This window comes from Falco cherrug, chromosome 10 (genome assembly GCF_023634085.1).
Source record: "Falco cherrug isolate bFalChe1 chromosome 10, bFalChe1.pri, whole genome shotgun sequence".
Classification (NCBI taxonomy): Eukaryota; Metazoa; Chordata; class Aves; order Falconiformes; family Falconidae; genus Falco; species Falco cherrug.
The window spans coordinates 15,874,811-15,901,154 of record NC_073706.1 but is presented as its reverse complement, the minus strand read 5'-3'; the positions used below and the strand labels follow the sequence as shown (position 1 = coordinate 15,901,154).

General features: G+C 62.4%; 2 protein-coding genes across 6 annotated transcripts; both read right to left on the bottom strand.

Moving 5' to 3' along the window:
- Positions 1-663: 663 nt before the first annotated feature.
- On the bottom strand, positions 664-10,096 carry ANGPT4 (angiopoietin 4). Of its 2 annotated transcripts, none has more exons than XM_055723018.1 (9): positions 9,487-10,096; positions 5,032-5,187; positions 4,664-4,785; positions 4,072-4,304; positions 3,557-3,672; positions 2,983-3,084; positions 2,745-2,911; positions 1,697-1,827; positions 664-1,615 (listed from the first exon to the last, which is right to left on the bottom strand). In XM_055723018.1, exons 1-9 carry the CDS (start codon positions 9,805-9,807, stop codon positions 1,455-1,457), a joined length of 1,509 nt encoding a protein of 502 aa, XP_055578993.1. In that variant the 5' UTR covers positions 9,808-10,096; the 3' UTR covers positions 664-1,454. The 2 variants fall into 2 exon arrangements, 1 of the variants encoding a protein (XP_055578993.1); XR_008734301.1 differs by having other exon boundaries at positions 1,482-1,615; positions 2,745-2,849.
- Positions 10,097-11,585: 1,489 nt separating this feature from the next.
- On the bottom strand, positions 11,586-20,949 carry RSPO4 (R-spondin 4). Of its 4 annotated transcripts, none has more exons than XM_055723084.1 (6): positions 20,849-20,949; positions 20,399-20,472; positions 16,866-17,054; positions 16,405-16,548; positions 16,123-16,308; positions 11,586-12,916 (listed from the first exon to the last, which is right to left on the bottom strand). In XM_055723084.1, exons 2-6 carry the CDS (start codon positions 20,466-20,468, stop codon positions 12,843-12,845), a joined length of 663 nt encoding a protein of 220 aa, XP_055579059.1. In that variant the 5' UTR covers positions 20,469-20,472; positions 20,849-20,949; the 3' UTR covers positions 11,586-12,842. The 4 variants fall into 4 exon arrangements, with proteins under 4 accessions (XP_055579059.1, XP_055579060.1, XP_027669399.2 ...); XM_055723085.1 differs by having other exon boundaries at positions 20,432-20,472; XM_027813598.2 differs by lacking the exon at positions 20,849-20,949 and having other exon boundaries at positions 20,399-20,755.
- Between the last annotated feature and the right edge of the window lie 5,395 nt (positions 20,950-26,344).

Here is a 26,344-nt window from a genome sequence, read left to right as displayed (position 1 = left end):
GTGAGGGTGCTGCGGGGGGCTGCCACTGGGCTGCGGGGGACCTCCGGTAGCAATGGGGCTGAGAGATGGGGGCAGGGATTGTAGGGGGACAGGACTACCTGCAGAAGGGTGACAATGACAGGCTGTCACTGAGCCCTGCCTCCTGTGGGCTCACCCATGCACTGAGCTGCCCAGGGCTCAGGGTCCCCTTGGGATGCTCAGAGTCTGTCTGTCCTGCCCTGTCCCACAGCCCTTCTGCCCACCCTTGTCCCAGTTGCTGAGGAGAGGGGATCAATGCCTGCCCTGGGGGGATGGGATGCAGGGACACCCCACCCACTCATGCCCTGTTGATGCTTGGAAAATAAATATGTCTTAGTACAAAAATAAAAGTGCCTCCAGCCTCCCATTTGGGGGGGTGGCTGGGGGGCCCCAGCTGGACACCCAGCTGCTCTGCACCCTGCTCCTCCCAGGCTGCTCCCCAAAGTGCCCTCAGCGTGGGTTTGCTCTCTGAATGCAACCGTGGGCAAGAGGTCCCTGCCCCATGCCCCACTTCCCCCTCCTGCATGCCCATCTCCTCCCTCCTCTGCCCCAGCTCAGATCCTCCTGAAAGCCACTCCCAGGACCTTTCCCACCACCTCCCACCCCCCAACCCCATCACAAACTGCAGCCCCCTCCCCACCTGCCACCCCTCAGCCCTAACCTGCCCATTCTGGGGCTCTGCCTGCCCCTGCCAGTGCAGCCCCCCTGCAGCGAGCACCTTCCAGCCTAGGGCTGGTCCCCCCAGGGTCCCCAAAGACAACCCCTGCTCATCTCGTGCACCCTGGGGGCTGGAGGCGCTCAGTCCCATCCTGCAAGGAGCAGTGCCTGTGCTGCTTTGCATGGGGACAGTGGCTTGGGCCATGCACGGCAGAGGGGATGGCCTGTATCCCCCTGCACAGCCATGCCTGGGCAGGAGGGATGGCACTGGCTTCTTGCACTCGTGAGGATACCCATCCTCTCCAGCTCCCCTAATCCCATGGGGAAAGCGGGATGGTGGGCGCTTTGCAATGCCCAAAAATAAGGCAAAGCCCCTGTCGTGCCTTGGAGCCCAGCTGAGTGTGCAGGGGGGCCCGGCAGGTCTTGGACCCCTGTCCCCAGAACAAAAATCGGAGGCCCTGCAGGACAGGGAGAGAAACCGAGGTGTGATCGAGTGGTTTCCATGTGCCGAAGCCCACTGCAGAGGGGCTGGTTCAAGGCAGAGCCCCCACACCAGCTCCTGCAGCACCAGAGCCCCTTGTCACTGCCTGTGGGTCCCTCTGGTCCTTAATGTGCAGGCTCTTGGAAGATGGGATAAACAAGAGTAAAAAATATAACTGGGGGAAAAGTTCCCCTGCGGCGGCTGGGAGGGCTCAGTCTCCTGCAACCATCCCTTCTCCTGGAGCCCTCTCTCCGTGCCAGGCTGGCACCGGTTACGGTGCTGCCCCACTGCCAGCACGCTAGAAGCTGGTGGGTCGGATCAGCATGCGGGTGCCCTTCAGGGAGTAGCTGGGCCCCTGGAAGTGGTGCCAGCGGATGCCGTTGAGCTTGCGGATGTTGTGCCGGGCTGGATAGTAGATGCCATTCAGGTTGGAGAGACCGCAGGCGTCGAACCACCAGCCTGCGAGGAAGGAGCGGGGTGGGAGGGTGGCATCCCAGGTGGGCACCCATGGGTGCTGTCTGGGTCTCCTGCCCCACTCACCTCCCGACAGCATCTGGGCGCACTTGCAGAGGCAGTTATCATTGTCGGCGTCACGGGTACTGAAGCGGGTGCCCTGCAGCGCCATTCCACTCTGCTGCCCGGCTGTGCCACTGTAGTCCTGCAGCGACAGCCTGCCGCCCAGCACGGCACCGCATGGCCATGGCCACCATCAGTGCCAGCTGGCTGCTGCTGGGGGCGGGTCACAAAGCCCCTCAGCCCTGCTCGGGGGGGTGTCAAAGGCCATGGGTGCCACATGCTGAGCAAGGCCTGGTGCGGAGGGATGCAGGCAGAAATCCTGCAGCTCCAGCTTGGCTGGGGTCTGCTGGCTTGCAGGGCCTGTCCTGGGGTCCCCAAGGGTGGAGGCCATGTTGTACTGGGGCAGGGGAGACCTCCCCAAGGCTCCTCCCATCGTCTTTGCTGGGGTCAGCTTGGTGCATGCCCAGGATGCATGGTGCAGGGGATCTCTGGAGTCTGGTCCCATCTCCAGCCCAGCACCAAAGCACCCAGCTGCCAACCCTCCTGCCTGTGGCTGTGCTGAGGGGCCCGGCGCATACACCATCCTCACAAGCCTGGCAGCAGGAGCGCAGCACCCCTCCTTGGACACGGGTGTAGCAGCCTGGGGATGCCCAGCATCCCTGGGAACACTTGGTGGCCATGGTCATGTCACCCCCACTTGCCCAAGCAGCAAGCCACAGTGCGAGTGTTCTGGCTGCTGGCTGGCACCATGCTGGGCTGCCAGCTGGGATGGGAAATCCCACTGCCCTGATGCAATGCTGTGCATTGAAAATCTGCTTCTCAGGAGCCCAGGGAGAGGAGGAACGGGTGGCACAGTGATTTCCTCCAACGCCTGGAGGGAGCTCTGCTTAGGCAGAACCCCACCAGGAACTCCCAGCAAAGCCCCGTGTGATCCTGCACCCCTCCAGGGCCATGCACCTCCCTGGGGCACCACAGTCAGCTCTTGCCCATGGCCATGGCTGCCTGTGGGGCTTGGGGACAGCCGGAGATGGGGTGAGCTGGGCGGCCGTCCCCCACATTTCCTCTTTCCTACCTGTAAAGCTGCTGCTCGCTTCCCAGCTGGAATTTCCCATAGTGGGCATAGACCTGGCCGCCCTCCCAGTCCTGCAGCTCGATGCGCAGGGCATAGGGTGCCTGGCTGGTCAGGAGGTGCACAGCCTCGTTACCCATCCAGTACTCGCCTGCTGCGTCCCCAAAGCCCTGGGGGAGCAACGGGGTGGGTAAGCACAGGGTGCCCCCAAGGGTGTCCCCCTTGCTGGGCAGGTACAGACCTGCTTGTACTCCTTCCAGCTTCTCTGGAAGCTGAGGCTGCCGTTGGCACGAAGCTGGATGACTGTCCAGCCCCCTCGGTCCATCTCCATGTCACAGTATGCCTGCAGTGGGGAGAGCCAGGGTGGGCTGCAGAGCGGGGCGATGAGGGCTGGCTTGGGGTGGGCAGCTGGGTGCACCTCCAAAGGGCTGGGCAGCCCAGCATGGGTGCTGCATGGGTGCTAGAGGCTGCTGAGGGGCTGGTGAGCATGTGCTATGCCCAGTGTCTGGCTTGGGGGGTCTCTCCTCCCTCTGTGGGCAGGGGCTGGGGCACAGCACCCATCAGTGGGGGTACCTCTAAAATCAATTTAGGGCTGTGCAAGCCCTGCCTTCACCTGGCAGCTGCTGCCTTTACCCCCTCTGCAGCCCCCGAGACACCTCATCCCTCATGGGCAAATGGGGTGGGGGGCAGTGCCCCAGTGAGGGGAGATGGGGTTGCCATGCAACAGGGACACCCACTCTGCTCCAGGGCCAGCGTGCACTGGGTGGCACTGGGTTCAGCAGCACCCCAAGGTGCTCCCTCCAGGCCATGCTCACCTTTTTGGGCTCGCTGAGGTTGGTGATGTGGAGGGTGTAGACACCACTGGCATGGATGCCCGCCCGGCGCACCTCAGCGCAGTCCTGGAAGAGCTGCTGCTGCCCCGGCAGTGGGGCTGCAGCAGAGGGGACGGTGAGACGGCAGAAACCCCACCGGTCCCGCAGCCCTGCCTGGTTTTGTTGCTCTTTCCCTCTCCCTTTGGATACTTCTGTGCTCACAGATTATTTTTCTTTTTTCTGTGCTGTCTCCCTAGGGCTGGGTGAGGGGTCGTGCTGCGCTGGGGCTGCCTCCAGCCTAAGCCTGGGGATTTGCCACAGCTGGGGACGGCGTTGGGCCACGGACCCTCCCCTGGGGCTCGGACCTGCTCCCCGGCTGGGATGCAGGGCTCATTTTCAGGGCGAAGTCACCCACACCTGAGCTGAGCACAGGGGCTGGCACAGCACCCTGGCACCCTCTCGGGAGGGCGAGGAGCTCTTCTGCTGCCTGCACCCTGCCTGCACCACTGCCGGCTCACCTCTGCCCTGCGAGACAAGGCGCACCAGGCTCTGCACCGTCTCAAGGAGCTGGAGCTGCTGGCGCTGGAGCAGGCTGGTGTTGGTGCTGGCAGCCAGCAGCGACTTCTCCAGCTCCTCGATGGTGCCACTTTGCCGGCTCACCAGGTGCTGCAGCTTCTCCTTCTCCGAGCGGGCCCCCGCCAGCTCTGCCTGGTGCTTCGTCTCCATCTCCAGCACCCGCACCTCCAGGATGCTGAAAGGGGGAGGCAGCGGTGATGGGGGGTTGTGTCTGCACTCAGCAGCTGGGCAGGGAGTGGGTGGCACAGTGGACCCAGCTCCAGCTGCTGTGCCCCAGGATGTCTGTGGAGACCCAGAACTGTCCCCATCCCCTGCTGCACCCACCAAATCACACCCCGCCTGGCACCTCTGGGATGTGCTTAGCTAGGGGAAACCAAAGCCTGGGGCGCTGTGCTGGGGCTGGGCAATGCCCCAGGGACCCCAGCCAGCCCTTGGAGGAGTTCAAGCCCCCCCCAGCAAAATGCAGCCGCACTTCTGGGGTGGGAGGGACCCGGGGGCTGTGGGGGTCCCCAAGCCACCCCAGGCCCAGTATACTTGTTCCTGTTCTGCAGCTTGTGGATCTCATTCGTCTGCAGCAGCAGCTGCTTCTCCAGCTTAGTGGTGGACAGGGAGTTCTCCTGTAGCTGCATCTCGATGCGTGATGTCTGGTTCAGCACCTGCCCCAGCAGCAGAGGGGAGTGTCGGTGTGAGCAGCCAGGGCCACCCCATGTCCCCAGATGTCACCGGGCTCACGCTTCTTGGCACACAACCCCAGTACCTCCATACACTGGGGCACTAAACCATGCATCACCGTGGTGAATTGCCCCACTTTTAGCAGTAGAGAAACCATGCCACCCACCACAGTCCCAGGGGTGGTGGGGACATGGGGACACGTGTGCTGTGCACCCCAGCCACCCTTTTACCTGGGCCTCCACACTCGTGAGCTTGCGGCTCTGCTCGGCGCTCTGGTTGAGGAGGGTGCTGCCGATCTCTAGCATCGTGGCGGTCTGGTTCTGCACCGCCGTCTGCCGCAGCTGCGCCATCTCCGGCTTCATGCTCATCTGGATGTAGCTCTCCAGCTGTGGAGGGGAGTGGGGATACGGCAGGTCATTTGGGGAGCTTGCCAGGTCCTCCCCCAGCACACTGGCCAAGCCTGGCACCACTTGACACATCCCTGGGAGTGTTTCGGCACAGAATGACCCATCCCGGGGCCCTTTGAAGCTTATCGGGAGGACTGAGTGAGCTGCCCACATGCTGCACCGCAGCAGGGCAGCCCCCTCAAGCACCGGCTGCCAAGATTCCTGGGCTGTGGAGCCAGCTGGGACCTGGCACGGGCTTGTGTGCGCCCGGGTGTGCTGGCAAGCTGGGGCTGCTGCCTGGCCCGGGTGGCTTGTGCTGAGCAGCTGGGCAGGGAGTGCCCGGCATCGGCATTGGCATCGGCATTGGCATCGGCATCAGCTGCCAGCCTCTGGGCACTGGTTTCCCAGGGCTGGGGACATGGAGGGTGGGGGGCACCATTGGCTGGGGAAGGTGGGTGTCTGGAGCCTGGTGCTGCCTCGCCACAGGGAATCGCTCGGGGCTGGGAAGAAGCTGGCTGCGGACACAGCTGAGATGTCGCTTCCGTTTTCCCAGCCCATGGGGGAGCCGCCTTTCCCAAAGGCTTTTCTATTTCTGGCGGCCCTGCCACGAGGTTCCCATTCCTGGGGCAACGGCCTCGCTGGGGGCATGGTCCCTTGGCGGGAGCCGCAGGGAGCGGAAGGGGCTGTGCTGCCGCCCACGGTGGGAAAGCGGCCCCCAAGAGCAGGAGGGGGTGGGGGCTGCCCAGCTCCATCTACCCCACAGGTCCTGTTGTCCCCACACTGCCCGGATCCTGCTCCCTGCCTGAGCTCCCAGCTGGTGCCGGCAAAGCCCCACATCCCTGCACATCTCCTGGGACTGTGGACCAGGTGGGACCAGCACGGGTCTGGGATGCTGCTCTCTGGGCAGTGTAGCAAGCAGGCAGCAGTGCCGGGATGCTCAGCACAGGAGCAGGGCAGGCAGCGGGCCAGAGCGCTGCTCTGCACTTGTTTGTGCATGATGAAATCTGGTTGGCAGCAGTGAGGACCCGTTCCCTCCTCCCCAGAACCGGGCAGTGATAACACTATTGCCCCACCACAAGCACCCACAGAGGGCAGGAGGGTCCCAGGGCTGGGCATCCCGGTCAGCATGCCTGCACCCCGTTTCCCTGGGGATTTTCCCTCACGGGAACATGCTCGCGGGGAGGAAGCGGGGAAAGGTCGGAGAGCCACGTCTGGAAAACATTTCACTGAGCTGAGTGATTGCTGGAGAGTTTCCCTTTAACCACGTCGTTAATCTTGTTGCTTCACAGGGCTCTGGGAGGCCTTTTCTCCCTCTTAATCTTGCTTTCTTTTTTTTTTTTCTTTTTTAAATAAACATATCTCTGAGCCCGAGGGCAGTACATACCCATGAAAAAGGTCAGGCTGGCACGGGGAGGGCTGAGCGCAGCCCAAGATGGAGCCCCAGCTCCCGGCCCTGGGAGCACCTGGGGCTGGAGCAGGACACAACGTCCCCGGCCATGGGTGGCGCAAAGGACCCAAGTGGGACAGGCTCTGTGCAGAGGACAGGGAACATGGGATCACCCCCCTTTCACCACATAGATGCCGAGGTGAGCGGGGCTCACCTGGGCTTGGGAGGGTCCCACCAGCCTCATCCCTTCCTGAGAAGGGCAGAGGGGCTGGAGGGGAGACTGTGGTGCTCTGGGTCACCCCAAAATGCTGCCCTGGTGCAGGAGGGACCCCACCCTCCCCACTGTCTCACTACCAGTGACCAGTTGCCCACAGCTGGATGATCCTGTGCTGCTTTCTTGCAGCTGCATCCTTCCACTGTCCTTGTCCCCATCCTGCCCTAGCATTTCCAAGCAGCCCACAAGCACCAGCTTGGGGGGGGCCCTGTGCCAGGCATGGGAGAAGCCCCCTCCCCGCCTGCACCCCTCACCCATGCCAGGGTGAGCAGCATCAGCCCCTGTGCCACAGGCACCCCAGAGCTGCCAACCTGCCCCGCTGGGGACCCCATTCCACCCTAATCCCCCCCCCACCCCAGACCCAGTGGCACCACCGAATGTTTGTGTTTGAACTAAAGTTAATTCCTCCTGAGACATACACGGCCAACGGGATGGCGAGCAGAAGCCACGTGTCCTTGTGCGCTGGGTCCTCACCACATCCCTGCCCTTCCCAGCCATGGGGGGCTGCACGTGGGGAGGGGGACTCAGCACCCCAGTGCTGCAGATGGGGTTCCTGGGGGAAGCTGGGTGCTGGGGGTGCCCAGGAGGTCTGGGAAGCCCAAGTGGCGTCCCCATGCCAGGGCAGAGCAGACAGGGATGCTGTGTTGTTTACAATCTGTCCCCAAACCCGATGCCTCCTTTGAGCCCCGGTTTGTTTGTTCAGGCCTGGAGTCCGACCAAAACAAGCCTCCCTGGGCAGCTCCAGTTAAATTAAGAAAGCCAAGGAACAACAGAAAAAAAAATAGCTGCAAGCTGCCTTTAAATGGAGAGGGCCACGCTGTGGGATGGGATGGGGTGGGATGGGGTCCTGGCTGCCCAGTGCCCCACTGCCTTCTGTTCCTTGGGGCTGCAGCGGAGGGCATCACTGTCCACAGCTGCCCAGATGTGCTACCCCACTTTGCCTGTGGCTGCTTGCTCCTGGGCAGGGCCATGTGCACCTCTGGTGGGACGCCTAGCCCCCTGCCTTGCTCAGCCATGCCCAAAGGCTGCTCTTGTGTGAGGGAAGCTCAGAGCTGGCCTGAGCACCCAGGGCACAGGGATGACTGAGAAGGGACCCCAGGGCACAAAGACCCCAGAGCAGGAACTCCAGGATGCAGGGACCCAAGGGCAAAGGGAGCCCAGGGCACAGGGACCCCAAGGGCACCGGGACCTCAGGGTGCAGGGACCCCAAGGGTGCAGGGCCCCCAGGCTGCAGGAACCCAAGGGCATAGGGACCCCAAGGGCACAGGGACCTCAGGGTGCAGGGATCCCTGGGCGCAGGGACCCCAGGGCTGTGCATGCACAGCAGATCCAGCAGGTCCTGCAGCAATGGAGATTTGCTGCCACCAGCCAGGTGGTAGCTGGCTCTGCCAGTCCCTCTGCTACAACCCAGGCTGGCTGTCAGTGGAGCCATAGCTCAGTGTTTTCCCAGTTTTTGAGGAATTTGTCATTTCGGATGGCAGAGAGGACAGGGGACAGACCTGCATGTCCCTGATGCCTGCCCTGTCCCCCATGGCCAGGGGAGGCTCGCTGAGCAGCGTGGCTGGCACAGACCAGCCCCGGGACCCCTGCTTGGTGTGTTTGGCTCCAGCCTGGCCCCAAACACTGCGGGGGCTCGACACACACCATCTCACAGTGCCACTGACAGAGGCACACAGGTCCCATTGCACCCCAGTGGGACACTGCCACGACGTGGATGTGGCTGGGCTGTTGATGCCACTCAGCTGGAGGGTCAGTGACAGCTGGGGACAAGCTGTTTGCTGCCTTATCAGCACAGGCACCCAGGGTCCTGCTGCTGCTGCCTCGCCTGGGTGTGGGGTTTGTGGACCCCCAGGAAGGTGTCCCCTGGGACAAGCCGGCTGGGAGCTATTCCTGGGTCTGACGCAGGCGGCCGTGCTTGGCCGCAGATGAGGGCTCCTTCGGCGCTTGTGAGCTCTCAGGAAGGAAATGCTGCTTCCTGCCTCAGGCAGTGGGGATGGGGCGAGCCAGAGTGGGGAGCATCCCCTTGGCATGCAGCCCCTCTAGTGTGGCACCCCACTGCCCCCTGCAACCTGCCCACGTGTGGCACGGCCACCCAAGAGCCACAGGTCCCGCTCAAAGTCTCACCAAATGCCAGAAGCTTTTGCAAAGCCCATTAAGTGGGAAAACGATGGAGCTGGAGGGGTTTTGGTGGCCCCTGCCCTTAGGTCCCTCACTCTGCCACCTGCAAAAACCCTTCCCAAGAGCTTTCCAGCAAGGCCCCGTCTTGACCCAGAACAGGGAGCCCTGAGCCCCAGGGTATGCCAGCCCATCTGGAACCACGAGGAGCAGGGATGGCAGAGGGATACAGCTGCAGTGGCAAGCACTGGTGACCTGCAGCACCCATGAGCTGCAGCACCCAGCCCCTCCAAGGAGACAGTTCCTGGTGCAAATGGGCCAGGATCAGGCCCAGGTTGCAGACGTTGACCTGGCCACAATGCTGCTGCTCGGGTGGGTGTGAAAGCCCCTGGCACCCAGCTCTGCCTTCGGCAGCCCGGAGCAGGCGGGGAGCTGGAGCAGGCAGCCCTATGGACATGCTGCACACTTGGGACCCCTGCCCGTGCCACCCTGCTGCCCGCACCCCCGCCGCCCCGCACCCTACCTTCAGCAGCCACTGGGTGCTGTTCTCCAGGATCCTCTCAAGGTGCCGCAGGCGCTGGGTGGCCCCGTGGCCGGTGTGCACGGTGCCGGCCGGTGAGTCCCGCTGCAGCAGCGCATTGGCAGGGCTGGGGGCGGCGGGGGCAGCCGGGCAGGGTGGTGGGTCGGCCTCAGGCAGCACGAAGGTGTAGCTGCAGTGGCCGTGCTGCACCCGGTGGTAATGCCGGCGGCTGCCCCCCTCCAGCGCCCGGCGCTGGGCTCCGGCTGCGCACAGTGCCGTCGTGGCGCAGGTCAGGGCCACGAGGCCAAGGCTGAGCGCCTGCATGGCGTGGGGGTCCCCGTGGCGCTGGGGGGGGGCAGAGCAGGGTGCTGCGGGTGGGGATGCACCACCGCTGCCCGGGTGGCCGCGACGCCGCTCTTTGCCGGGATGGGTCAGTGGGCGCTCGCCGCCGAGTCGAAATGCTGCAATTTCGGCATTTCCTCCCTCTGAGCCAGCTCTGGCCGCCCCGGCCTTTTATCACCAGGCGGCCGCAGCCCTCGCAGGGGGAGAGGGGGGAAAAAAAAGAAAAAAGAAAAACAAAGGAAAAAATCTGTTTAAAAACAATACTTCTATCTTTTTTCTCTCCTCCTAAGCCCACTGCGGGGAGATCAAGTTTCACACGTGATCTATAAATGTCTTGCACACACACTCGCACAGGCAGCCCCCGTCCCTCCCCCAGCTACAGGCACCCGCCAGCCCCCCCCGGCCGTTCTCTGCACAGCTCATTGCACCTCCTGCAGCACCAGCCCCATGGCAGCCCCATGGCAGCCTGCCGGGCCAAGCTGCCAGCACCGAGCCCTCACACCCCCCAGACCCAGCACTCGGCGAGTCCCTCCCAGCCAGCACCCACTGGGACCTGCTGCCCCTGGGGCACCCCCATCCTGGGGAGCAGAGCTCCCTCCCCGCAACCCGGCTATTTATAACGCTGGAGGGAGCCAGGCCTGGATTTGGCTGCCACAGTCGCGGGATGAGCCCGTGGGGACCAGGACGGGGGCTATGAGCCAGGCCGAGCTTGGCAGGACCCTGCTAGATCCTGCGCAGGGCTCAGAGTGCCCAGCTCCCAGGATGGGGGTCTGCTGGGAGCTGGGGTGGCTGTGCATGGTGGGCACCCACCAGAGCCAGGCATGACCATGGCTTCCAGCCTACGTGCTGGGATAGATCTAGGCTGCGTACCCCAGGAGGGGACAAACAATGGTGGGGACACCTGGCATGGGGATGCCCAAGCATCTCAGGAGAGGGTGATTTTCTCCCAGCATGGGGGGCACAGGGTTGTCCGCACACACCAGGCTGCTTGGAGCCAGGGAAGAGACCCTGCTGCCATGCCAGTCACTGCGGGATGGCCAGGGATGCTGCGACTGCTGGAACGGCTGGTGAGAGCATTGGCTGCAGCACGCAGCAGGGCTGCCCGGTGAGCAGAGTGCTCCAGGCCCTGTGAGGCAAATGCTGGAGCTGCCGTGGGGTCAGCATGCGGTGGTTGTGCCCTCACCATCGCCAGATGATGTGGCTGGGCCCAGCTGGCGTGGCTCTGTGCGACTCGGTGCTCCCACCCGGTTAGCAAATGGTGGTTGAGCCCCTCCATGCTGCCCAGTGGCCAGCAGGGCAGCAGTCCTGGTGACACACTTGCTGCTTGCTCCAGCCACTGGCTCGGGCACCAAGTGATGCTGGTGATGCTTTAAATAAAAACTTTAAAATAAAATCTTTCCCCAGACTCGGCCAGTGCTCGGGGGCCAGGGCAGGGTGCAGGGTGCCCCCTCCCTCCACAGCCACCCTGCAGGCACAGACTGACGTTGCAGGACGGAGGGGTCTGATGCCGATGATGCTTTTCCCTTCACATCAGGGTCTGGGTCTGGCTGAGTGCAGGAGGGGCTCGGGGGGGCACCACTGCTCCTGCACCCCTGGCAGTGCCATGAGTTGGCACAGAGCCAGGCTGCCGTGCCCACCACCTGTGCCCACTGCATCGGGGCTGGGGATGCAGGGGTAATGCCGTGGCTGCAGCCAGTATCTGCACCCCCCTCCAGCAGCATCTCATGGAAATGAGGAAAACAGGGAGACGAGAGGGATGCTGGAGGTTTAATATATTTATTTGACATTAAGCAAACGGAGGAGCTGCTATGGCAGCTTCGTGCTGGCTCCCGGGGCTAGCTCAATGCTGACACCCAGTGCCCTCACCCTGAAGGGTCCGTGTGGCCCTCGCAGCCCCTACACCCCACTGCCAGACCCAGCCTCCCCTTGCCCACGCTTGGAGCAGGGATGGGGGGCTCTGACCCTGGCAAACCCCCAAATACAGAGATGCCTGTGGCTGGAGCAGCAATTTGAGCAAACACGTGTCAAATATGCTGATACAGCCCTCCGTGTCTCACAGACACACACCATTTATTTCTGCAGGCGACACGAGTATGGCAGCTGGCTTGGCAGGATAGGCTGGCACAGCTGAGTTCAGCACCCCCAGGTCATGCCACAGATGATGGTTGGGAGCGGGCTGGGGGGGCTGCCCCCAGTGCATCCCGGCTGTGGGATGCAGGAGGCAGCAGCATCCCTTGCCCAGGCTTCCTCCTGCAGCTGCAGTTGCATCATGTATACCCCTGTCCTGGACCGAACGCGGCCACAACCACCCCAAATTTCTGTGCCTGCATCCAGCTGGGAAGAGCAGCTCCTCCAGCCCTTCTGTGAGCCTGAGGATGGCAGGATTTGGCCCACAGTTGTGCCTGTGGGGATGCTGAGCACCAGGTTGGGCTGCTGTGAGCAATGACATGGTCCCCAGAGGGATCTCAATCCTGGGGGTCCTGCCATCCTCCATGCCGGTGGCTGAGGATGAGGGACCCAGTCCAGCACCCGGAGCAAGTCAGTGGTGTGTTGTGCACCCCAGCACCCATGTGCAATCAGGATCCCATGAGGACAGGGCATCTCCCAGCCCTGAGGGACGGTACTCAGGCAGGCATCGTCTTCATCAGTGGGGTCCTACCCCAGGACCAACCCCATCCCACCCAGCTGGAGCAAGGGAAGGGGCCAAGCAGGCTGGGGGAGAGAGAAAAACAGAAAAATAAAGGAGTCACCCCCTCCCCGAGCCCCAGGGCATTGCTTTGGACACTGCAAATTAGATTTTCTGAAAAGGAAATGTTTTACAGGCCATAAATTGTCTCAAAAGAAAAGGGGAGGAGGGGGAGAAAATTGTGCAATTTTTTTGTGGATGGAAAAATGGGGGCGACGCAGCCGGGGCAGCACGGTGGGAGCCGGTCGGGAGCTCTTGGTGCTGCTGGCCATGGCACAGAGAGCTCCCGCCTGGCTCCCGCCGTGCTGCCCCAGCTCCCGTGCCAGTGCCGTTAGGTACCCGCGTGTGCTTCTGTCTTCGGCTTCTTCTGTCGCTTTTTGCCTTTATTTTTGGGTTCAGTTTTCTCTGGAAGAGAAAAGGAGGAGAAAAGGAGGGCTCGCTTGTCGACTGGGCAGCAAAATCCAGCCTGAGCCCCATCCATTGGATGTGGATCCCACATCGTCCCTCGGGTGTGAGCACAGGACCCTCTTCCTGATTTGGGGTACCCCAGAGCCCTCTCCAGGTCACCGAACAGCCGCGTGGGCCTACAGGGGGTCTGAGTGTGCCGGTGGCATGGGCAGAGGACACCGATGCGTTGCCCCCCCAGCTCCCATGGCCAGGGATACCCCCAAAACCTCCCAGAATGGGCTGAAGCCAGCTCAAACAAACTAGGGGGCTGCCTGGGCGCACCCCAGCTTCCCTCTGAGCAAGGGCCACAGATGTCAGAGCAGGACAGGAGCTGCACCAACATCCCCAAGCCATGCTGGGCTCTGCCACCGTGCAGGGCCGTGCCTCCCTGCTGGAGGAAGGTGCTGCCCACCATCGTGGGCTGGCACAGGATCCCGCCGGCCCCCAGGAGGGTTTGGGCATGGTGGGTTGCGGGGTGGCCTCAGTGTGCATCCAGGCATAGGTGCTAATGATCTCCCTGGGGATGCCCTCCCTGTGTGGATGCTCCTTGTCCAGGTGGCACGAGCCACGCACCAGCGCAGCCTGGCTGCATCCCGGTAAGGTTGACCCGCTGACAGCCCGCCAGGGACTCGGCGCTGTGCGGTCAGGCTGCTGGGACCCAAACCTCTGCGTGCCCCAAGGGGCTGCCCCAAGCACCCTCCAGCTGGCTGAGCTGTCGCTGCGGGACCGACAAAGCAAACAGGGATGCAAGATAAGCCCCGCCATGCTGTGGGCTCTGACAGGAAGGGGAGCCCATGCTAGGGAGTGGAACAGCTGCCCCAGATCCCGGCAGCTTCTCCTCTCCTTCCTGCTTGTGCCCACCATGTGCTTTCCTGACCCTGAGCTGGGTGACACAGTGGGGTCCAGTGCCACTCTCCCCAGTGTGAGCGGTACAGGGACCGCAACTGGCTGGTGCTGCATGTGCCAGCACCGTTGTCACCGATCCTTTCCAAGGGCTCCAGCTCTCTTCCTGCCCGACTCTGTTTTTCAGCTCTGATCTCCCAGACAGTTGCCACCCACAAAGGAGAGGGCACAGCACGAACGCCAAGCGTCTGGAGAGCGCGGCAGACACACAAGGCAGATTTACAGCAGCGTGAGGGGTTTTGTGCCTCAGCCAAGTGCAGATGCTTCTGCCTTCCAGCTGCCCAAAGACAGCTCAGAAGTGGTGGCACAAATCTCTCATCACACGGTCGGGTCCCACTGCCTTCCCTGGCTCACCCGGGCTGCGGGTGTCTCGGCTGCATCAAGTGAACTCGCCGTCCTCCTCCAGCATCTGGATCCCATAACCCAGCACTTGGCCGGGTGGGCAGGAGCCTGGGAGCGAGGGCAGACGCACGCTCTGCCCTGGTGGGGACACGGAGCAGCCTGTCCGGGAGCTGGTGGCCAGGCCAGCCTGCCAGACGCTGAGGGGCTGCCCTCTCCTGCCCACCCGGCCGGGGCAGTGGAGGCTGCTCCCTGGGCACTGAAGGGATTTCCCTCTGCCTTCCTGGGGCCAGACTGGTCTCCGGAGCTGATCCCAGATAGTGACCCGAGAGAGAAGCCCTGCCACTCCCTGCACCCATCACCGTGGCCTCAGGGCTCCCAGCTTGCAGGAGCGGGTGGCCCGGGCAAAGCCGGGAGGCCAAGCACTTTTCCAGGGTGCCATTGCCTTCTCAGTCACCTGATGAGACTGGGCGCCTCTGAAGCGCCAGCACTGCGGTGTCTGTCGCCAGGACCTGCTGTGTGCCAGGCAGGGCTGGACGTGGTCACAGCACTGCAGGCACCCACCGGCACCGCGCCGCAGGACACGGTGCTCCACAGCAGCCTGTCCTCCCACGCCAAACTTGCCACATCAAACTGTCACCAGCTCTCCGGGTCCAAAGCCGACACAGCCTGTCAGGGAGGGGAATGTCCCCGAAATCGATGCCACCTGGCACCCCGAAGCTGCGAGTCGGGGCCTGGGCGGGGAAGGAAATCAGCCCCTCTGTGCTGTCAGCAGGGAAATATTATTTATGATCAATGATGCTGAGATGAATCTGCTCCCGTGGCTCCGTGGCCCCAGCCCCAGCACGCATGTCTTCTGTTACTGCCCCCCTTTCTCCATCCTTTTCCCCCTCCCCCCCTGGCACAGTCCTTTCCTCCGCCGCCCTTGGCCCCCGTCGCACTGGCGGTGCCGGTCGGCGTGTTCCGCGGCACGCAGTGAGCCCGCAGCTCTGAACCGCAAACCTCTGTGCCGCTGGGGCCAGCGGCTCAGATCTCCTTCCAGGCCCTACAGATCGGTATCTCATGCAATCCCCCTTTCTGCCAGTTATTAAGTGGAGATTTATTAAAACAGCTTCAGTCCAGCCGGTTGCATCCAAAAATGACATCAGCCACCTCCTGGTTCCCATCGCCCGCCACGCACCCTCGCCTGCGCCGCCTGGCTGGCCCCCGCAACAGGTCTGGGTGCTGGGAGCAGTGGCTGGGAGCCCCCCACCCAGGGGACACGGTGCTGCCACCGTGGGAGGAGGCGCAGGGGCAAACATCTGGCTGGGTGAGCCATGGAGGAGGACCCTGCCCTGGGGTGTCAACCAAAGCTTTGGCCATCAGAAATCCCCTGGGTGATGCCCTCCAGCTCCATGACCGCTCCAGGTATTTTTGAGGCTTGGAGGTTTTTACCCTGGGGGTCTCAACCCTCCTCATTCACAGCTGTGGTGCAGAAAGCCCCAGCCATGCCTTTTCCTTTGCAAGCACGGCAGGACAGGAGCTGGAGCTTGGCAGCCTCGTCCTACTGCGGTGGCTCACGCCAGTGCCTGTCCCAGCCCAGCAGTGGAAAGGGACACTGGCCAGTCCCAGGCGGTCTTGGGGGCTGTGGGGTGGGAGCAGCCAGCCTGGCATGCTGCCCACAGGGGTCCCCGCCAGCCCTGCAGCCAGCACCAGTGCCAGCACCAGGGCTGCTCAGCACATGTGCCTGAGACGGCGGCTTTCTCCAGAATCGCACAGTTGCAGCCACTGACCTCAAAATGCTTGGGAGATGACAGCCAGGCTTTCCGGCCACCGCCAGACTGCCGCCACTGACCCCCTCCCGCCATGCACCTCGAGGCTCGCTTCAGAGAGGCGTGAAGCCACCCCCGGCGCCTGGGGACAGCAGGCAGTGCGGTGCTCACCTCCTGGGCAGTGCTTCCTCATGCGGCACTTCCTTGTTTCCAGCAGCGCTGGGCAGGCAGCACCCTCCTCCCGGGCGGCTGCTGGCACCTCCCGGACCCGCGTCTCCACACCCCACTTGCAGCCGCAGGTCCGGCTCTCGTGGGTGCAGGTGCTCCACTCGCTCCATGGACCCGGCTCACACGTCTCTGCGGGGGGGACAGGGGTGCAGAATGGGGACGATGACCACACAGCACCAGGCACATCCCCAGGGACCACCGGCATGGGGTGCAGGTGCTGCTTACCTTGGCACTCACGGGTGCCGGGCTGTGCCGTGGTGCTGGGGGGGCACTGCCGAAAACACTGGCCCTTGTGCAAGTAAAACTTGTCTTTGCACTTCATGCAGAAGTCCCTGCTGAAGCAGCTCTCACAGCTGGGTGACCTGCACTCTGCCGGGAAGGAGGGCTGGTCAGCCAGGCGAGCCCGAGGGCTGGCACATGGTGAGCCTGGTGCCGGCAGCCCAGGTACCCACTGGGGCCCCAAAGCCCTTTGCAGACCTGCGGGGTGCGGGCTGCAGCTCTGGCCAAGGGACAAGGGGAGGAAGCGCCATGGCCCGGCTGCCCCTGGCTCTCTGCGGTTCCGTGCCGCCAGGGATGCTGCGGGAAACGCAGCCACAGCCCTTCACACAGCGCTGGGACCCACAGGGTGGTGAGGGGAGGCGAGGGCACCGGGAGCAGCGGGGGACGCCGGCTGGCATGGGACATACTTGTGCATCTGTTGACCTCCAGACCCCGCACGCCGAAGTAGCCGGGAGGGCAGGTGTGGACGCACATCCCGTACTGGCGGATGCCATCCCTCCAGATGAGCAGGAAGAGCCGGTGGTGGCAGGTGATGCAGCCGTTGTCCTCCGAGCACAGGACGCAGCCCGTGCAGTTCTCCAGCAGGCCAGCGCTCACTGCGGGGGACAAACGGAGGAGGGGGGCTGCGGCACACGTGCATGGCACAGCTGCGGCACGAGGCACGGTCCCAGCCCTGTGGCAGCCCCTCTCCAACCTGCAAGGGTGACAGCACTGCCTTGTCTCCCTGCAAACACCTCCCTCCACTCCCCAGATCCCTGCCTCTCCCCGGTCTGGCAGCGTGGGGACACATGGAGCCGTTGCTCCCCACATCACTGCCTCAGTCACCCCATCCAGGGTTGAGGGTTTGCCCTGTGCCCAGCTCTGCCCACAGGTGCCAGCCAGAGCCCTGTCCTTCCACCAGCCGTGCCCATCCCATGGGAAGCATCCTAATAGGAGCTAAACAGCAGCTTGGTCAGTGGGTAGAAATATGCTCTGGCTTGGATTAATTAGTTGATGCCTGTTAAGTGTCTGGGGACAAAGAGCATTTTGGAAAGGCTCAAGAGGAGTGGAGATAAGGATCTGTCTGGTTGCTCCAGCTGCCTGCCTGGCTGTCTGCAGTGCTCCCAACCTGTGTGCTGGCAGCTGGCCCTGAGGTGGCCTCTGCTCCCAGGGACAAGGACAGGGTGCCAGCCCCCACTAGCCTGCAGCCCCAGCTCACAGAGACCCTGCCAACCGCTCCTCCTCCCCGAGCCAGCTCCCTGCACCCAGAGAAATGCAGCCTGGAGAGATGCTCCCAGCACAGGGGCACTTTGGGAGCTGGGTAGCTGAGCCCTGAGCACTGGGGGCCACTTGCACCTGGTGTCTGTGCACCTACAGGCTGGCTGGGCATCTCAGTAAGGGGCCACCAAGCTCCTGCGCGCAGGCGGCTGTGCCTCTGCTGTGCCTGGCTGGCTTGGGAAGAGTTTGCTCAGCTCTGGCACCGTGGGCTCCCCACGTGCTCCTGAGCAAAGGCTCGTGTTGTGCAGCAGCAACAGCACGCTCGGACCACAGACTTTAGAGCATTAAGATTTTTTTGCATGTAGCAAAGGCCTAAGGAGGTGGCTGCCTGGCCAGAGCAGAGCCCAGTGCCTGTGGCTGGGACAGCCTGGGGCTGACGCAGACCCCCAGGTCCAGGCCCTGGCAGGCACTGGAGGGATGTGCTGTGGAGCAGCTCTGGTCCTCGCAGAGCCAAACAAGTGAGGCTGAGCCAAATAAGACACGGCACTGGGTGCTGCCCAGCATGGACATCGGTTTCAGCCTCCGGAGCGATGCCTGACACTGGTCCTCCCTGACTCCCAGGAGCTGACAGCAGAAGGTGCCCCACGGCTGCAGCAGCCAGGGCTGAGGCGCTGATGGAAAGCAGAGGTCTGTACTGGGGAAGCTGGGGAGCTGCTGGCAGATGATGCCTCACAGCCCTGTGTGCTGGTTGCTAGCACAACTTTCCCCAGTGCAAGCCAGCCCCTGGTGCAGCTGTGCCATGTAGCTGTCCCCAAACTGGCTCATCCTGATCCCTTTGCCGGGGCACAGGGGCTTGGGCAGCAGCACAGTGTGGTGTGGCCTGGCCAGGAGGCTTCGTTAGTTCTGCGTCTGCTGGGAGTGCGCTAACGAGGCACCTTGGATCCATTAAGTTGTTATGGTCTCCGTTACATATTTACCAAACGCTGACAACATTCGTGTTCCTGGCTGCAGCTGGAGCAGCTTCCCTGGAGACCCAGGGATTTACGAGCCTCTTTCCCTTCCCTAATTCTTTTTGATGATTTTATTTTTTTTGCCAGTCTCCTTCCAACCCCCATCTGGGGCAGGGAAGGTGGGGAGCCCTGCACAGGCTCTGGGGCCTCGTTCCTGTCACCAGCTTTAAAAATAGCCCCATGGTGTGGAGCCAGGGTAAGGCTCAGCTGGCCAGGTCCCATTCCTCCACTCCACAAGCCTCAGGGCTGATGGCATGGCATGTGACTGTGCCACTGGGAGCAAAGCCGGGGAACCGCCGCAGAGCAGCAGAGGGCTGTGCTGCACAAGGTGGCTCACACAGAAACCGTGGGACCAGGGAAATGAGGGATGGCTGGTGGGTTCACCTCCCCCTGCCCGGCGGTGACTGCAGACCTGGTGTGCAGGGCTGAGCTGAGGTGGGCACTGGGCAGGGGGCACACAGGGTACCAGGGTGCCTGAGCAGTGCCAGACACCGGTGCGACACCACCCATCACTGTCTGCCCTGAGCCCAGCTCTGCCGCCATGGGCTCTGCAGGCACTGGGAGACTCACGGGCATGGGGCTGCCTGGACCATCCCTCTGCGGCAGCAGAGCACGGCTGTAGGCGGCTCCCGGCGGCACTGGGGTGGTTGTGGGGTGCTGCAGCATCCCACGGCGCTCCCAGCTCTCAGAGACTGCGCCAGCCCTTCTGCACTGGTTGTACCAGGAGGTATAACAGATTTGAGGTGCAGAGCCACAGCCAGACCCCTGGGTGCTGCCAGGACCTGAGGCTGCCGTGCATCCCATAGCATCAGGCTGCTCAGCAACAAGTACCAGCAACTGGAGCGCTGGCCTGCGGCACCCTGAGCCCCTCTCAGTGCCAGGCCGTTTCCCACCTGGGGCATTTGTCAGCCAGCCTGGCTACCCCTATAATCACATGCACCCACTGCCTCTGCGTGTCTTCAACATGCAACAGCCGCATGGAAAGCTGTCTGGGCTCCAACCTCCAGACCCTGAGAGCCCCATCAGGTTCTGTCTTTACCCTGGCACATGCCAGTTCCAAAACCTGCTGCCAGCATGGAGCTGAGCATCAGCCCTGGCCCCACTCCCTGCAGCTGGCCGGCACTGCCTGGCAAGGGAACACAAGCCAGTGCCCACCGGAGGGGTGAACATGCCCCAGAACAGCCTCGGCACACACCCTGCTCTTGCCCTGGCACCAAGCAGCGGTTCGGCTGGTGCCTCTGCTTGGGCGAAGGATGGGGCGGGGGGACAGGCAGTGCCCGCAGTGGCTCTGAGCATCCCTCCAGGAGGTTTTGCTCCCCACGCACTTAATGCATTAAGCGGAGAAGGGAAATATCAGCAAATCAGGCAGCTCCGCACTATCCCCACTGTGCCTGTCTCTCCTGGAGTTTGCACAGCTGGTCCCCATGCCAGCCAGCGTCCCCCTGAGCCCTGCCAGCCTGGAGGGCAGGGCTGGCATTGGGCAGGCAATGCCATGGGGCTGCGCTTTGCCTCCTACACACACCTCTGAGCCAGCCCCGTGCCATGCCTGAGAGGGGAACGCGCCTGGGCTCCAATGGGGCCCGAGAGCCTAGGTTGGGGGGATGCTGGTTCCCAGCTCCTTCCAGCCCCAGGCGTAGATCAGCCCCGGTTGTCACCTCCTGCCCACTCAGCACAGGCAGCCCTGGTGCTGGTGGGAGCCGGTAGCCCCACAGCCCCCAGTTGTTCCACAGTACCTGAGTGGGACGAGCCAGCCACGCGCACCGTACCTTGCTTCTTCCATCGGTTCTGCGTGAGCATTTCCATGGAGCTGATGAATAACAGCAACATGAATATTATCCACTGCATCTGGGCAGGAGTAATTTCGGGCAGGGAAGAAATCAAATCATCCAAGCGGCTGGCGGGCTCGCCTGCTGCCAAGAACCAGCCGGGGGTGGGGTGGGGGGAGCTCACACCATCCCACCCCGGGGCCACGCTAAGGCAGCGAGGACGGCGAGCCCGGGGGAGGCAGGGGCTGTCAGGGCAGGGGAGCGCCCATGGTGATGGGGAATGCCGGCTGCTGGGGGAGCCCTGCCTTTATAGCCGGTGCCAGCCCCCCCTCACCCCCCCCCCCTTCAAAAAAATAATAATAAAAAAAAATCCCCCAGCAGCAACAAAGCGACTTGCAAGCAAATGGGCTGGAGTACCCCCGCCGGAGCGCCCGGCCACCAGCTCGGCTGGGAACCGTCCCGCTGTCCCGCCGCGGTGCGACTGTCCCGCTGCCATCCCAGCGCCGGGGTCACGCCGGAGCCCCCTGCGATGGGGGGGTGGAGCCAGGCGGGTGACGCTGCCTGCGCCAGCCCGCCCGGCTCGGCCCCCGCTCCTGGCCCGGCACGGCTGGGCGGGTGGGGGCAGCCCCCCGGCAGGGCTGAGCCCCCCACGGGGCTGAACCCCTCACAGGGCTGAGCCCCCCACAGGGCCGAGCCCCCCACGGGGCTGAGCCCCCCACAGGGCTGACCCCCCCCGGCAGGGCTGAGCCCCCCACAGGGCCGAGCCCCCCGGCAGGCCGGCCGGCTGGGAGCCGCGGTGGGGCTCCGGCAGCTCCGATGGCCGCTGTGGATCTGCCCTGGCTGCCCCAGAATTGCAGCTGACTCCGATTTTCCAAGCGCCTTGTAACTCACCTCCCTCTGAGCTGCAGGAGCTGGGCTGAGCCGAGCTGAGCTGTGCCACGCTAAACTGAGCCGAGCCAAACCAAGGTGTGCCAAGCCAAGCCGTGCCACGCTAAGCTGAGCTGCACTGAACCGAGCTGAGCTGAGCTGAGTTGAGCTGTGCTGAGCTGAGACCAGCTGAGCTGTGCTGAGCTGAGACCAGCTGAGCTGTGCCAAGCCGAGCCGTGCCACGCTAAGTTGAGCTGCGCTGAGCCAAGCTGAGCTGGTGTGAGTTGAGCTGCACTGAACTGTTGCTGGCTCCCACGTGGCCACCCGCACCCATTGCTCCCCAGAACATGCCGTGGTGGCTCCTGGATGCCCGGAGTGGGGGGCAGCGTGGGAAAGGGAAGGGGTTTGTCAGCACAACCTCGCTCACCAGGTACCCCTAAGCGAGCCACGATGCCAGTGTTGCGGGTCCCCTGTGAGGTCCAGATGCTGACCCCACCATGCTGGCACATGCCAGCCCTGTGCCAGGAGCCATGCCCTGGAGCAGCCTGGTGACCCTGTGACCAGGGCTCCAGGGCCACTGGCCACCGGCAACAGCCCCAACGGTAGCGCTCAGCAGTGCACCCACCCCTCGCATTAGCAAGTGCAAACCAGCGTGTTATGCCCCCCACACCCCTCTCCAAGGGCACAGAGGGGGCTTCTCGGGCACACAGGACCACCCTGCCCCATTAGCATCCCTGGGACAGATGCCGACACACCTGCCCATCCCACAGCCCAGCGGGCTGTGGGGCACAGGGAAATAAGAGGGCAAAAAATTTTCTCCCATCTTTCAGGGGGAAACCCAGCATTTCTTGAGCTGTGCTCAGGTGGCTCTGCCAGCACACTGTGTCCCCACTCGTGCCACGGAAAGGCTGGGGTTTGGACCTTGGTCCTGATGGCTTCCAGTCAGCTAATGGAGAGTTTCTGTCTGCTTCACTCTTGCAGGGTGCATCAGTTTTACTGGGATTTGCTCCTGAAGGCAAGGCTGAGGGCAGCTGGAGCGGGCTCGTTCCCACCTGGGATACTCTGGTTCTGCTTTACCTGGGAGGAACAAATGGGTTGGGGGGCTGCTGAGCACCAGCAAACTCTTTGCACGGGGGAGGGCCACCCGCAGGGCTGCAGTGGATGTGTCCATCAGTGTCCTGGGGCACCCGATGGTGCCCAGGGAGAGCCCATATGGGTTACTCTTCTCTCTACCCCCATAAATTTCTCCCTCCTGCTCCCCCTCTCCCCAAGCCCCCCCAAATACCTCCTTCCACCACTCCCATCCAGCACCACCATGTTTCGCTCCAAAGAGTTAATGATTGAGACAACAAAGGAGCCGTTTCAGACCCCTTTGGCCTCACAGTAGGAAACCAGGAGTAATAACAGTTGGGATTGCTTTACGTTTCTTCTAATGCCAATGTGAAATAAATTGAAAAATTACCCATAAAATGCAGGTTTTCAGCATCTGGCTCAGCCTTACTTTCCATAAACAAGCAAGCCCACAACACGGTGTCCCCAGTGCAGATCTGCGTCGGCTGGGCATGGGCATGGGCATGGGCATGGGCATGGGCATGGGCTTGGCGGTGCCATCCCAGCACAGGAGCTGAGGAAAATATAGATATGGGAATGACATTGGAAAGACTTGAGTATCTTCGAATCACGGCTGCAGGCAGCTGCACCGGTGCTTGCAGGGGCTGCCGGTGATGGATGGCTGTGGCCGGGGGGAGCCACGGGTGCCCGGCTGGGCTTGCACCCTGGCAGGGCTTGTGGCAGCAGCGTGCCCCGTGGCGGGGCCAGGCCAGCTCCTCAGAAGATGGTTGGAAATTTTCATTGTCCAGACCTGGCAGGAAAATGCTTTGCAAGGGCCAGGGAAGTGCCTTGTCCCCGGTCACGCTCTCTGGCTGCTGGCACGAGCAAGTGGATGTCAGAGAGAGCCCTGCCAGGGTGAGCCCCCTTGCAGGAGGAACGTGCTAATTAGATGGCTCTCATTAGCACTGGGTCCTTGGGGACAGCACGTGGCAATTTGCTCAGCTCTTCACTGAGCTGTGCAATGCCAAGGACAGCAGAGCTGCTGCTCCCGCATCCCCGCTTGGGGATGCTGGGTGTCCCCAAGGGAGCAGAGAAATCCTCTCATTTGCCTTCACTTGGCTATTTATGACCAGTCTTCTGAAAATTGCAGTGGGAAGGGATGATGTGTTGTCTGCTACTTAGTCAGGTGTCTGTAACCTCTCTGTTGTGCTGGGAGATGTTTTGGGGGGCTGAGGGTGGGGGGAGCCTGGCTGATGGTGCTGGGGCGGCAACCACAGTGACTCACGGGTGATGCCGGGGAGAAGCAAGGCTGAGCCTGCGGGTGCCGCTGGCAGCTCCCAGCTCCTCACGCAGCCCCACTCCACGCCAGCAGAGAGGGAATGAAATGTTCCTCCTCTGTCTTCCAAAGCACCAGGGAGAAAGTGTCCAGGAAGATAATTTGGAAAGTTTGTTTGACACTTGAGCATGCTTTCATCTTTGGAAAAATTTTGGTGAGCCTCCAAGGCAGCACCGCCTGCTTCCCGGCACAGCCAGCGCCCCAGGGTACCACCCCAGGGGCTGCTTTCAGGATGCCTGGGGCTCTGGAGGGGACACCGTAGTCCTGCCAGGGCTACAGGTCAGTCAGGGATGCTGGCACTGGGATGCTGGCACCACAGATGCTGGCACAGGGATATAGGCACCATGGGTGCTCCTGGCCAAGGCAGCAAAGTGAAAATGAAATGACTGGAGCTGGCTGGCAGCGGGGGGAAGGAGACAGCAAGGGGCATGGGATGGAGGGAGTCCCTGGATGAAAGCAGGGTTTTCTCCCTCCATTGAGATTTTTGCAGCCCTGGGGGCTGGAGCAGCTTCTAGGAGGGATATCTGCTCCAGAGCAGGGGCCCTCGTGCATCGCAAGTGATGAATGTGGGTTTGATCAGGGGAGGGTTTGAGCGGATGGTAGTGGATAAGGAAGAAAAATATTTGGCATTCCTCTCCCATCATAACAAGCCCAGATGCTTGGACAGTGGCAGCCCACTTCCCACAGGAATGGAAAGTCACAGACGCTCCCTGCGCCAGCCCTGCAGAGGCCCTTTCCCCCATGCTTATGAAATGCCGGATCCACCTAACACCACACCGTGGCCCTCGCCGGGCACCCCGTGGCATGGCTGCCTCCGTCACCTGGGTCCGTGGTGGCAGCACTGCCCATGACCCCCAAGAGCTCAGAGCTCAGCAGATGCGCAGGGAATTCTGCTGGGAAAGGCCAAGCTGCAGATTCGCTGCCCACACAGGAGCCTGGCGTGGCCGGGCGCTCTTCCCTGTGCTCTGGCATATGAAGAGCACCCAGGGCAGCACAGCCCCAGGCAAGCAGAGCTCTGGCGAGGCCGGGAAGCTTGGCTCCTGCTTGGCTGAAGCTGGTGGGGGCAGCTGGGCTCTGCACGGTGAGATGCAGCTCCAGCCTGCCAGCAGCCCCTCACCGCCTCCTGTGCCAGCACATGGAGCTGGTGAGGCCCCTTGGTGCCGGGTAGCCGTCAGCTCTCCCAGCCGTGATGGCGTGAAGGTGGCTGACTTCACCACTGGCATCGGCCAAGTGCGCCAAGCAGCCTGCAGCACGCTCGCAGCATGCTTGCTCTCCTCCTCCTCCTGCCACTCTCCAGCTGGTCCTGGGTTTGTGCCACCCACTGATCCCGCAGCTCTCAGGGGGATGCGGCAACCCAAGAGGTTTAAGATTTGCCTTAAGGTTTAAAGTTTGTCTTAAATCAGAGCCTCCATCCCAGGAAGCACACCAGAGCTCCCGCTCCCCTCCTGCTAGCATGGCTCTGCTGGCTCGGCTCTGGCTGCAATTGCCGGTGTGGCTGCGCAGGCTCCAAGTGCTCCGGCTGCCAAAACAGAAGCAAAGCGCAAAGACGAATTTGGTGTTGAGCGGTGCCGAAGGCCGAGGGGCAGCAGGAGGAGGAGAGGGAGCCGAGAGGAGGAAAGCGAAGCGAGTAGAGAGGTGGGAGGGAAGGTTTGGTGTTGAAACCAAATTCCTGATCTGTGCCAGCGGAACAGATTTCCAATGTTTATTTTATCTCTTTAGTTGAGCCCCTTTGAGGCAGAATATATTAAATGGCTTGACTTTATATAATGGAAATAATTGAAACAATACTCCTGCTTCCCAGCCACAATTTGTCGTGATTTCAGCCAAGAGTGGCCAGCCTCCTCTAGGTGGTGGGGACAGCCGCCGCCGTCGGCGCTTGTTCGCTGGTTATTGTTGACACATGTCAGCGTCGCCTTCCAATTTCCGTACAGCTGTCAAAGCGGGAAAAACACCACGGCGGCTCGCGCGGGACGGGCTTGGTGCCGGCCAGTGCCGATGGGCTCGCCGATGGGCTGTGGGAAGGGCATGGCCCCGGTGCTGCGGCTCTTCTGCTGTGACAGGGCCAGTGGTTACAGCTGAGCCAGGATTTCTCAGGGAGAGGTGGCGTCTGGGCAGTGCTCACAGGTAGCCAGAAGATGAGGATGGTGGAATGGGGCAAGCCCTGGAAGGAGGGAGGATGCGTTTGCTTGCTGAGTGAACCATTGCGCTTAGACCTTGGTACTCACTGGAGAAGGCAAACGAAGGAGATGGACATGAAGGTTGGGGGTTGTTGAAGGTTTTATTCAGCTCCTCCCCAGCAGCGGGCAGGCATCAGGAAAGGGTCTCTGCAGAGAGGCCCCCCAGCTCCAGCATCCCCACAGGCAAGGACTTGCACCGAGCGCTGTCCTAGCAGCTGCCATCAATCTCCACCCTGCATGTGCCACTGAAACTCTGCCATCTCTGCTTATTCGCTGAGGAGCAGCTGAGCTGGACAGACAAAATAAGAGCAAACATGATAGCGAAAAGTCCCCTGTGCTGAGCCAGGCCATGAACCAGCTCTGCAGCACTGCAGGGCTCCTGGGGAGATCTGATGGGAGGTGAAACTAAAAGCAAAAGGCAGGGGAGGTCTTCAGGGAACTGAGACATGGCATAAAAATTGCTGCGAAATCTCTTCCTGCCAT